Raw genomic sequence first — 13,803 nt, forward strand, 5'->3', positions numbered from 1 at the left:
AACCATCAATATGTTGCATACAAGAGACTCATCTTAGACACAGGGACACAAAGAAACTGAAAGTGAAAGGATGGAAAAAAATATTTCATGCAAGCTACAGCCAAAAGAAAGCAGGTGTAGCAATATTAATCTCAGATAAAATAGACTTCAAATGCAGGGATGTTTTGAGAGACAAAGAAGGCCACTACGTACTAATAAAAGGGGCAATTCAGCAAGAAGAAATAACAATCGTAAATGTCTATGCACCCAATCAAGGTGCCACAAAATACATGAGAGAAACACTGGCAAAACTAAAGGAAGCAATTGATGTTTCCACAATAATTGTGGGAGACTTCAACACATCACTCTCTCCTATAGATAGATCAACCAGACAGAAGACCAATAAGGAAATTGAAAACCTAAACAATCTGATAAATGAATTGGATTTAACAGACATATACAGGACATTACATCCCAAATCACCAGGATACACATACTTTTCTAGTGCTCATGGAACTTTCTCCAGAATAGATCATATGCTGGGACATAAAACAAGCCTCAATAAATTTAAAAAGATTGAAATTATTCAAAGCACATTCTCTGACCACAATGGAATACAATTAGAAGTCAATAACCATCAGAGACTTAGAAAATTCACAAATACCTGGAGGTTAAACAACACACTCCTAAACAATCACTGGGTTAAAGAAGAAATAGCAAGAGAAATTGCTAAATATATAGAGACGAATGAAAATGAGAACACAACATACCAAAACCTATGGGATGCAGCAAAAGCAGTGCTAAGGGGGAAATTTATAGCACTAAACGCATATATTAAAAAGGAAGAAAGAGCCAAAATCAAAGAACTAATGGATCAACTGAAGAAGCTAGAAAATGAACAGCAAACCAATCCTAAACCAAGTACAAGAAAAGAAATAACAAGGATTAAAGCAGAAATAAATGACATAGAGAACAAAAAAACAATAGAGAGGATAAATATCACCAAAAGTTGGTTCTTTGAGAAGATCAACAAGATTGACAAGCCCCTAGCTAGACTGACAAAATCAAAAAGAGAGAAGACCCATAGAAACAAAATAATGAATGAAAAAGGTGACATAACTGCAGATCCTGAAGAAATTAAAAAAAATTATAAGAGGATACTATGAACAACTGTATGGCAAGAAACTGGATAATGTAGAGGAAATGGACAATTTCCTGGAAACATATGAACAACCTAGACTGACCAGAGAAGAAATAGAAGACCTCAACCAACCCATCACAAGCAAAGAGATCCAATCAGTCATCAAAAAGCTTCCCACAAATAAATGCCCAGGGCCAGATGGCTTCACAGGGGAATTCTACCAAACTTTCCAGAAAGAACTGACACCAATCTTACTCAAACTCTTTCAAAACATTGAAGAAAATGGAACACTACCTAACTCATTTTATGAAGCTAACATCAATCTAATACCAAAACCAGGCAAAGATGTTACAAAAAAGGAAAACTACCGGCCAATCTCCCTAATGAATATAGATGCAAAAATCCTCAACAAAATACTTGCAAATCGAATCCAAAGACACATTAAAAAAATCATACACCATGACCAAGTGGGGTTCATTCCAGGCATGCAAGGATGGTTCAACATAAGAAAATCAATCAATGTATTACAACACATTAACAAGTCAAAAGGGAAAAATCAATTGATCATCTCAATAGATGCTGAAAAAGCATTTGACAAAATCCAACATCCCTTTTTGATAAAAACACTTCAAAAGGTAGGAATTGAAGGAAACTTCCTCAACATGATAAAGAGCATATATGAAAAACCCACAGCCAGCATAGTACTCAATGGTGAGAGACTGAAAGCCTTCCCTCTAAGATCAGGAACAAGACAAGGATGCCCGCTATCACCACTGTTATTCAACTTTGTGCTGTAAGTGCTAGCCAGGGCAATCCGGCAAGACAAAGAAATAAAAGGCATCCAAATTGGAAAAGAAGAAGTAAAACTCTCATTGTTTGCAGATGATATGATCTTATATCTAGAAAACCCTGAGAAATCGACGATACAGCTACTAGAGCTAATAAACAAATTTAGCAAAGTAGCGGGATACAAGGTTAATGCACATAAGTCAGTAATGTTTCTATATGCTAGAAATGAACAAACTGAAGAGACACTCAAGAAAAAGATACCATTTTCAATAGCAACTAAAAAAATCAAGTACCTAGGAATAAACTTAACCAAAGATGTAAAAGACCTATACAAAGAAAACTACATAACTCTACTAAAAGAAATAGAAGGGGACCTTAAAAGATGGAAAAATATTCCATGTTCATGGATAGGAAGACTAAATGTCATTAAGATGTCAAGTCTACCCAAACTCATCTACAGATTCAATGCAATCCCAATCAAAATTCCAACAACCTACTTTGCAGACTTGGAAAAGCTAGTTATCAAATTTATTTGGAAAGGGAAGATGCCTCGAATTTCTAAAGACACTCTAAAAAAGAAAAACCAAGTGGGAGGACTTACACTCCCTGACTTTGAAGCTTATTATAAAGCCACAGTTGCCAACACAGCATGGTACTGGCACAAAGATAGACATATAGATCAATGGAATCGAATTGAGAATTCGGAGATAGACCCTCAGATCTATGGCCAACTGATCTTTGATAAGGCCCCCAAAGTCACTGAACTGAGTCATAATGGTCTTTTCAACAAATGGGGCTGGGAGAGTTGGATATCCATATCCAAAAGAATGAAAGAGGACCCCTACCTCACCCCCTACACAAAAATTAACTCAAAATGGACCAAAGATCTCAATATAAAAGAAAGTACCATAAAACTCCTAGAAGAGAATGTAGGAAAACATCTTCAAGACCTTGTATTAGGCGGCCACTTCCTAGACTTTACACCCAAAGCACAAGCAACAAAAGAGAAAATAGATAAATGGGAACTCCTCAAGCTTAGAAGTTTCTGCACCTCAAAGGAATTTCTCAAAAAGGTAAAGAGGCAGCCAACTCAATGGGAAAAAATTTTTGGAAACCATGTATCTGACAAAAGACTGATATCTTGCATATATAAAGAAATCCTACAACTCAATGACAATAGTACAGCCGGCCCAATTATAAAATGGGCAAAAGATATGAAAAGACAGTTCTCTGAAGAGGAAATACAAATGGCCAAGAAACACATGAAAAAATGTTCAGCTTCACTAGCTATTAGAGAGATGCAAATTAAGACCACAATGAGATACCATCTAACACCGGTTAGAATGGCTGCCATTAAACAAACAGGAAACTACAAATGCTGGAGGGGATGTGGAGAAATTGGAACTCTTATTCACTGTTGGTGGGACTGTATAATGGTTCAGCCACTCTGGAAGTCAGTCTGGCAGCTCCTTAGAAAACTAAGTATAGAGTTACCATTTGACCCAGCGATTGCACTTCTCGGTATATACCCGGAAGATCGGAAAGCAGTGACACGAACAGATATCTGCACGCCAATGTTCATAGCAGCATTATTCACAATTGCCAAAAGATGGAAACAACCCAAATGTCCTTCAACAGATGAGTGGATAAATAAAATGTGGTATATACACACGATGGAATACTACGCGGCAGTAAGAAGGAACGATCTCGTGAAACATATGACAACATGGATGAACCTTGAAGACATAATGCTGAGCGAAATAAGCCAGGCACAAAAAGAGAAATATTATATGCTACCACTAATGTGAACTTTGAAAAATATAAAACAAATGGCTTATAATGTAGAATGTAGGGGACTAGCAATAGAGAGCAATTAAGGAAGGGGGAACAATAATCCAAGAAGAAGAGATAAGCTATTTAATGTTCTGGGGATGCCCAGGAATGACTATGGTCTGTTAATTTCTGATGGATATAGTAGGAGCAAGTTCACAGAAATGTTGCTATATTAGGTAACTTTCTTGGGGTAAAGTAGGAACATGTTGGAAGGTAAGCAGTTATCTTAGGTTAGTTGTCTTTTTCTTACTCCCTTGTTATGGTCTCTTTAAAATGTTCTTTTATTGTATGTTTGTTTTCTTTTTAACTTTTTTTTCATACAGTTGATTTAAAAAAGAAGGGAAAGTTAAAAATAAAAAAAAATTAAAAAAAAAAAACAAGGAAAAAAAAAAGATGCAGTGCCCCCTTGAGGAGCCTGTGGAGAATGCAGGGGTATTCGCCTACCCTACCTCAAAAAAAAAAAAAAAAAAAAAAAAGAACCAGGGAGTCCAGAGGCATTGGACTGACCTATAAAAAGTACTGAAAGAAAAAGCCTGTCAATTGAAAGATAATCCAGGAAAATAATCCTTCACATATCAAGGAGAAATTAAGATATTTTCAGATAAGCAAAACTGAGAAGATTTGTTACTGGTAGATCTGTCATAGAAAAAGTACTAAAAGGAGTCCTTCAAGCTTAAATGAAAGAACACTAGACAATAACTCAAATACACAAGAAAAAATAAAGATCATTGGTAAAAGTAACCACATAGGTAAATATGAAAGATTATATATGTGTTATTTTTGTTTGTACCCCTTTGTTTTCTTTTTAATTCAAAGGACAGTTTCATAAAGCAACAATTATAAAAGTGTATTTTGAGGAAATAGAAGAAGATGGCGGCATAGAGAGGAGTGGAAGTTAGTTAGCCCCCTGGAGCAATTAATAAACAATCAGGAACAACTAGTAAATGATCTGGAATAACTGCTGGGGGACAACTGTGACTGTCCACACATTGTGCACCAACCTGGATTGGGAGGAATGCCTGAGATTGCAGCATAGAATCTGTAAGTAAAAGCTGCAGAACTGCTCCAAGAGCCCCCTCCCCCCACAGCAGCTTGAACTGCAAATCCTCACTGTGATAGAAAGCAGCACTCTCTGAACAAGCAAATATACCTCAGTCCAGCTCCAATTGGGATTTTAATTGGCAAACGTGGACTGCTCAATGTTAGCTGCAAATCCCCAATAAGCAGACGGAAGCTTTGAGTGACAACTGACCTTGAAGAGCCAGGGGACTTCTCTGTCCCAGGAGGGGGAGCCCAGAGGACCAGGTGCTGTCTCTGACTGATGGGTGAAACTGGGGGCCATGGACAGGCCCAGAAATGAGGCTTTCTGTCCCTTTTTCTCTCTCAACCTGAGCAGCTCAGTGGAGAAAGCCTCAGCCATTTTCAGTTTGCAGCACTCTGCAGTGGAGAAAGCCTCAGCCATTTTCAGTTTGCAGCACTCTGATCCAGACAAGGAGATAGCAGAGTCAGAGAGACAAAGAACCTATTTAAATGCAAATGAAAACTCCCTAGGGGGTGTATCTTCCCTAAGAGGAAAGAGGTGGTGCCCAGCTCTACTACCCACCTTCCATTCAGAACCAGACCCCAGGGCCTCAGGGAAAACACCCAAAACAGAAACTAAGGAGGCCCCACCTCCTTACACCAGTCAAGAGCTACAGGCTGACAGGCACCACCTGCTGGGCAGGTTAGGAAAAGCACAGCATCTTGAGGCTCCACAGCGTGTGTCAATCTTCTAAGACACACCCTCAGGGAAACCTGATACTGAATATTTCGCCCTTCTGGGACTTGAGCCCATTCTGGTCTGGGAAAACCTGATTGGGGTAACCAAGGAAATCAGATGCCTAGACAATAGAAAACTACAAACTACACTTAGAAACATGAAGCTATGGCCCAGTCAGAGGAACAAACTTACACTTCAACTAAGATAAAGGAATTTAAACAACCAATGCTAAATCATTTCAAAAAGTTTAGGGAAGATATGGCAAAAGAGATGAAGGCTGTAAAGAAAACACTGGGCATACATAAGGTAGATATCAAAAGTTCAAAAAGACAACTGACAGAATCTATGGAAATGAAAGGCATAACACAAGAGATGAAAGACACAATGAAGACATACAACAACAGATCTCAATAACAGACGAAAACACTCAGGAACTGGAGAACAAGGCACCTGAAATCCTACACACAAAAGAACAGATAGGGAAAAGAATGGAAAAATATGAGCAATGCCTCAGGAAATTGAATGACAACATGAAACGCATGAATGTACGTGTCATGGGGGTACCAGAAGGACAAGAGAAGTGGAAAGGGGCAGAAGTAATAATAGAGGAAATAATCAATGAAAATTTCCCATCTCTTATGAAAGACATAAAATTACAGATCCAAGAAGTGCAGCATACTCCAAACAGAATAGCTCTGAATAGGCCTATGCCAAGACAGTTAATAATCAGATTATCAAACATCAAAGACAGAGAGAATCCTGAAAGCAGCAAGAGAAAAGCAATCCATCACATACAAAGGAAGCTTGATAAGACTATGTGTGGATTTCTCAGCAGAAACCATGGAGGCAAGAAGGAAGTGGGGTGATACATTTAAGGCACTGAAAGAGAAAAACCACCAACCAAGAATCCTATATCTGGCAAAATTGTCCTTCAAATATGAGGAAGAGTTTAAAATATTCTCTGACAAACAGACAATGACAGAGTTTATGAACAAGATACCTGCTCTACAGGAAATACTAAAGGAAGTGCTACAGACAGATAGGAAAAGACAGGAGTGAGATGTTTGGAACACAGTTTTGGGTGGTGGTAGCACAGCAATGTAAGTACACTGAACAAAAATGACTGTGAGTATGGTTGAAAGAGAAAGGTTAGGAGCATGTGGGACACCAGAAGGAAAGATGAAAGATAAAGACTCTATAACTCAGGGAAACCTAGAGTGCTCAACAACTGTGATAAAATGTACAAATATGTTTTTTCACGATGGAAAACAAATGAATATCAACCTTGCAAGGTGTTAAAAATAGAGAGATATTGGGGGGAAAATATAATCAATGCAAACTAGAGACTATAATTAACAGAAACATTGTATTATGCTTCCTTTAATGTAACAAAGGCAATACCAAAGCTAAATGCATATAAGAGGGGGACATAAGGGAGGGGTATGGGACTCTTGGCATTGGTAATGTTGTCTGACTCTTTATTTTAATGCTATCTTTCCTGTTGTTGCTTCCTAGCTGTCATTTTTTTTTCTTTGCTTTTTCTTTTTTTTTGTCTCTCTACCTTCTTTGACTCTTCCTCCTTCTCTGTGGAAGAAATGGAGATGTCCTTTTATAGAGAGTGGTGATGGTGGTAAATTCATAAATATGTGACTATACAGGGAACCATCAACTGTTTACTTAGGATGGAATGTATGGTGTGTGAACAAAACCATCTTTAAAAAAATGGGTTGATGAAGAAACCTTGAGGGTACTATATTGAGTAAAATAAGTCAGACACATAAAGACAAATATTGTATAGTCTCACTGATATGAACTAATTATAATATGTAAACTCATAGACATGAAATACAAGTTACCAGGATGTGGAATGAGGATGAAGAATGGGGAGTGGTTGCTTATTATGAACAGAATATTCAACTAGGCTGAACTTAAATGTTTGGAAATGAACAGAGGTGACAGTAGCACATTGTGAGAATGGCTAACAGTGCCGAATAGTGTGTGAATGTAGTAGAAAGGGGAAGCTCAGAGTCACATATGTAACCAGAAGGAAAGTTGGAGGTTAAAAGTTGGGAATGTATAAAACAGTGAACCTTGTGGTGGGCAATGCCCGTGATTAACTGTACAAATATTAGAAATCTATTTCATGAACCAGAACAAATGTATGACACTATAACTAGAAGTTAATAATAGAGGGGCATATAGGGAAACAATATACCTATTGCAAACTATATACTACAATTAGTAGTATTTTAATGTTCTTTCATCAACATTAACAAATGTACTATACCAACACTATGAGTCAGCAATGGAAGGGGGCTGGTTAGGGGTATGGGAGGATTTGAGTTTCTTTTTTTTTTTGTCTTGAATTCTTTTCTGGAGTAATGAAAATGTTCTAAAAATTCAAAAAAAAAATTAATTGTGGTGATGGATGCACAGCTGTATGATGGTACCAGGGGCAACTGATTGTACACTTTGGATCTTTGGATCATTGTATGGTATGTGAACAATTCCAATTTTTAAAAAGTGTATTTTGAAGTTTATGATGTATAAAAATGTAATTTGTATAACAATAAAAACACAAAGAAGGGGGAAGGGAGCTATATAGGAGCAAAATTTTTTATACTATTGAAAATAAGTTGATATCAATCCTGTCTAGGTTGTTATAAATTGAGATGCTAATTGTTATCCCAAGGGCAACACTAAGAAAATAATTCAAAAATATATAGTAAAGGAAATGACAAGAGGATTAAAATGGTAACTAGAAAATGTCTGTTTAACACGAAGAAGGCAGTAATGGAGGAATAAAGGGGGTAGAGGACAAAAAACATAAAGAAAACAAATAGCCAAGTGGCACATATAAGTCCCACTTTATCAGTAATTACATTTAAATGTACATTGTTGAAAATCCCAACAAAACGCAGAGATTTGAAGAATGGATTAAAAAAGTGTGATCCAACTATATGCTATCTACAAGAGACACACTTTAGATTCAAAGACATAGATAGGTTGAAAATAAAACAATGGCAAATGATATACCATGCAAACATTAACTGAAAGGAAGTTGGAGTGGTTATACTAAAATCAGATAAAAACAGACTTTAAGACAAAATGCTACCAGAGACAAAGAGTACATGTTATAATGATAAAAGGGCTACAACATCAAGAAGACATAACAATTATAAACATGTATGTGTACCTAACAACAGAGACCCAAGATACATGAAATAAAAACTGGCAGAATTATGGGAGAAATAGTTTTTCTATAATAGCTAGAGAGTTCGATGGCCTACCCTTGATAGTGAATAGAACAGTAGACAGAAGGTCAAAAAGATGCTATTGAACAACAGTATAAAGCAACTACACCAAAATGACATCTGTAGAACACTTCAAACATCAACAGCAAAATGTACATTCTTCTCTGGAACATTGTCCAGGGCAGACCATTGTTTTGGATTGATTAAGTGGGATTTTGAATTTGGGTTTGGGTGGAAGTCAGGTATGACACAAATAGGGAGCCAGAAACAACAATGCATGAAAAAAGATAGCCTATTACTCACAGGTCCTGAGGAGAGGGGCACCATGAAGGGATGGAAGGAAGTGTGATCCACTTAGGCAACTCAACCAGCAGGTGGGGGCACACAAGCAGAGCTGATGGGCTCGTGGGCTTGTGCTTTTATTGTGGGTCCAGGGGTAGAGGTTGGTAGATATACTGCAGAAGGATTGGTTCATATAAAGCAAACATCAATAAAAAGGAAAAGGAACTGGGGCTCTGAGGGTGGTAGAGATGGCTAGCTTATCATTTGGAGCCAGCTGTGGGTTCTGGGTAAGGTGTGTGGGTGGTGTAGGCGGCCATGATTGGGTGGAGGTGACTGAGATATACTGAGGACTAGGCATAGAAGTGGGTCATAAGGCCATCGCAAAATGGATGCTGAGACAGCAGCACAAACATAGTGGAGGATCAGGACAACCATGTACTAGACCATTAAAGAAATCTCAAAACATTTTAAAGGGCTAAAACCATATAAAGCATTATCTCCCACCATAATAGAATGAAATTAGAAATCAGTAACAGAAGGAAATGTGAAAAATTCACAAATATGTGGAAATTAAGCAACACATTGCTAAATAACCAACACTCTAAATCCAAATGGAATTTAGAAAATACTTTGAGACAAATGAAAATGAGAACACAATGTACCAAAACTGATGGGCTTCAGAGGAAAATTTATAGCTGTAAATGTCTGTATTAAAAAAAGAAGATAGATCTCAAATCAATAAACTTTCACCTTAACAGACTAGACAAGTAAGAGCAAACAAAACCCAAAGCAGCCAAAGGAAGGAAATAATAAAGATCAGAGCAGAAATAAGTGAAAAGGAGAATAGAAAAATAATAGAGAAAATCAATGAAACCAAAAGTTAATTGTTTGAAAAAGTCAAAAAAATTGACAACCTTTACTAGACTAACAAAGAAAAAGAGAGAGATGATTCAAATCAGGAATTAAAGAGAGGACATTAATACCAACCTTAAAGAAATAAAAGGGATTATAAGGCAGTACTGTGAACAATTGTATGCCATATAACCTAGATAAAATGGACAAATTTATGAAAAGATACCAATTTCCAAACTGGCTTAAGAAGAAGTAGAAAATCTGAACAAACCTGTAATAGGTGAAGAGATTGAATTAGTAATCAAAAAATTTCCCACAAAGCAAAGCCCAAGCTTTGATGGCTTCACTGGAGAATTCGTCAAATATCTAAGGAAGAATTAACACCAATCAATCCTTCACAAATGCTTCCAAAAAATAGAAGAGGAGGGAGCATCCCCCAACTCATTCTGTCAGGCTAGTATTAACCTGATACCAATACCAAAAAAGTTATCACAAGAAGAGGAAATTACAAACCAATATCCTGTATGAATATAAATACAAAAATCCTTCACAAAATATTAGCAAAACAAATCAGACAACATGCAGAAGAGTGGTATAAACTATTGCAAGTAAAATTTATTCCAGCAATGCAAAGCTGTTCAACATATAAAGACAAATCAATAAAGTACACCAGAATAAAGAACAAAAACCACATGATCATCTTAAGAGATGCAGAAAAATCTTTTGAAAAATCTAACACCTTTCCATGTTTAAAAAAATACTCAGTACACTAAAAATAGAAGAGGACATCCTGATACAGGGCATCTAAGAAATACTCTGAGCTAACATCATACATCATGGTGACAGACTGAATGTTTCCGCCCTCAGATCAGAAACAAGTCAAGGATGTTTGCTCTCACCATTCCAACTAAAAATTGTCCTAAGGTTCTAGCCAGAACAATAAGAAGAGAAGAGAGAAGGGAAGGGAGGGGGAAGGGAGAAGAGAGAAGAGAAGAAAATGCATCCGGATTGGAAAAGAAGTAAAATGACCTCTATTCACAAATGACATGATCTTGTATGTATAAAATCCTAAGGAATCCACAAAAAGAAAAAAATTTAGAACCAATAAGTTTAGGAAGGTTTCAGGGTACAAGATTGTACAAAAAGTAATTGTATTTCTACATATTAGTAATGAGCAATTCAAAATTAAATGAAAAACAAGCCCATTTATAATAGCATAAAAAGAATAAAATATTTAGGAATAAATTTAACAAAAGAATGCAAGACTTGTGCAATGAAAACTACGTATAATCACTGAAACAAATTAAAGAAGTCCTAAATAAATGGCAAGATATTCTGTGTTCATGGATTGGAAGATTTATGTTAATATGGCAGTGATATCCAAATCAGTCCACAAATTTAACATAATCCATATCAACATCCCAGTTGCCAGTTTTTCAGAATTGACAAGCTGGTACTAAAAATGTATATGGAAGTTCAAGGGACCCAGAATAGCCAAAACAATCTTGAAAAAGGAGAATAAAGTTGGAGGACTCACACTTCCCAATTTCAAAACATACCACAAAGCTACAGTAATCATGACAGTTTGGTAATAGCATAAGCATAGTCATTTAGATCAAGAGAATACAATTGAGAGTCCACTTATTGTCAATTTATGGACAATTCATTCTCTGACAAGGTTGCTGAGGCAATTCAATGGGAAAAAAAATAGTCTTTGTGAATGAAATTGGACCCCTACCTCTTACCATATACAAAAATGAACTCATAATGCATCAAGGATCTAAATGTGAGTATCTCTGTGGTCTTGGATTAGGAAACCATCAAAAGAACAAGTTGAGGAACCAGTTAGGAAAACAGACAAAAGAAAAAATAGCTAAATTGAACTTTGTCAAGATTACAAACTTTTGTTCTTCAATGGACATCACCAAGGAAGTGAAGAGACAGCCCATGGAATGGGAGAAAATATTTGGAACTCGTACATCTGTTGAGTCTAGTATCCACAATATATAAAAACTCCTGTAACTCTAAAAAAAACAACCTTATTAAACTGGGCATAATATTCACTTAGTTATTTCTCCAAATAATATATATGAATGGTCAATAAACACAGGGAAAGATGCTCATTATTAGTAGTAATTAGAGAAATGCAATTCAAAACCATAATGAGATACTACTTCATACTCACTAGGATAGCTATAAACAAAAAGATGGACAAAAAAACTGTTATCCAGGATATGAAGAAAATGAATGTAACATTGTGCAGATGCTTTAAAAAGCAGTTCCTTAATAAGTTAAACATAGAGTTACCATATGAGCTAGTAATTCCTCTCCTAAGTTTATACCCAAGAGAAATGAAAACATGCATCTACACAAGAACTTGTGCAAGGATGTTCAGACCAGCATTATTCATAATAGCAAAACTTTGAAAACTACTCAAATGTCTATCAACTCATGATTAGATAAACAAAATGTGATATATCATATGTGGAATATTATTCTTCCATAAAAAGGAATGAAACACTGATACATGCTGCAACATTGATGAACCTTGAAAACATTATGCTAGGTGAAAAAGCAAGTCATAAAAAACCACATATTGAATTGGATTGATTCGTTTATTTTAAATGTCCAGAATAAGCAAATCCATAGAGACAGAAAATAGATTTGTGGTTGCCGAGGGATGGGGGGAGGAGGAAATGGGGAATGATTGCTAATGGGAACAGGGTTTCTTTTTGGGGTGATGGAAATATTCTGGAATGAGATAATGCCCATGTGTTTTAATATACTAAAAATCACTGAATTGTGCACTTTAAAAGGATGATTTATGCAATGTGAAATATATCTCAATTTTTAAAAGGGGTCTTATGAACCAGAAGTCACACACAAAAGCTGTTACTTAAAGACTGTGTCAGCCACCAAAGGAGTTATGATAAATAAAAGCTTCTGAAAGCATTTGTCCCATAGCTTTTGGCCCTGTTAGAGATGCTTCTTGCCCAAGAACATAAAGGAACTCAAACATTTTTAAAGGGGCTAAGTGTCTTTACCTCAGTCAAAATATGTTAAATACATGAAATAATAGGGCACAGGGCAATTACTTACAAGAGATATTAAAGTGAGTAGGTAAAACATGAAAATATAGGAGAAGTTACATCTTGATGATTTAGTTTGTTTCCTTATCAGTTAGTCCTTCCCAAACCATAAGTCCTCTTTTGGGTAATATTTTCTTCTTGGAACACTAAGTTTGTGGCTAGGACCTCTAGATAATCTTTTTCCAAAAATGATTTTCCAGGTCCCCTAAATTGAACAAGAATTTTTTTAAAAATTTCTGTTACCATTCCAGGTGTTACCTGCAAACACCGGCTGTCTTCATATCGATAGGAACTGTTCAGCTGTATACTGCCATGAATCAAGCAGTGATATGTATCATCCTTTCCAAAAGCGTGAGCAACTGAGAACTAGCAGGTACATCATGAATCACACATCAGAAGTTATCTGTAAGGTCCTGGATCCCGATGGAAACACATTTCAGGTAAAGTGCATCTTTAGTATTGAGAGACAGCCTATGACTTTGCTTTTTAGATATTTCACACTAAATAGTTTCCCTGTAGCTTTTTACTAAGTTGTCTTGGGATTAATCATCCACTTATTGCCAGTACATTGGGCAAGCAATAATGACTGTCTGTATCTTTTCTTTGATTCTCATGGGGGAAGGCAAGCCCAGCAATTGGGATGGTAGAAATAAATGTTAATGCCAAATAAATAATTAGAACTGAAGGGAAAAAGCTTTGGCAGACATCTAAAAATAATTCCAACAGAAAGGAATGATATAATGATCTGTACCCAAGTAAAAGCAAGAACAGCAAACAATTTTGTTTGGCTGGGCAGAGTCCATGGTGGTAAATATCCATCAGTGA

The 13,803-nt window shown here is 36.3% G+C and overlaps 1 protein-coding gene across 4 annotated transcripts in view; it reads left to right on the forward strand.

Moving 5' to 3' along the window:
• SPAG17 (sperm associated antigen 17) overlaps window positions 1–13,803 on the forward strand; it is a 281,073-nt gene that overhangs the window by 207,807 nt on the left and 59,463 nt on the right. For all 4 annotated transcript variants that reach the window (XM_037826256.1, XM_037826259.1, XM_037826258.1 and 1 more), the window contains one exon: window positions 13,230–13,418. In XM_037826256.1, the coding sequence (XP_037682184.1) occupies window positions 13,230–13,418 (189 nt within the window). The remainder of the gene's footprint in view (window positions 1–13,229; window positions 13,419–13,803) is intronic.

This window comes from Choloepus didactylus, chromosome 2 (assembly GCF_015220235.1).
Source record: "Choloepus didactylus isolate mChoDid1 chromosome 2, mChoDid1.pri, whole genome shotgun sequence".
NCBI classification, from domain to species: Eukaryota; Metazoa; Chordata; class Mammalia; order Pilosa; family Megalonychidae; genus Choloepus; species Choloepus didactylus.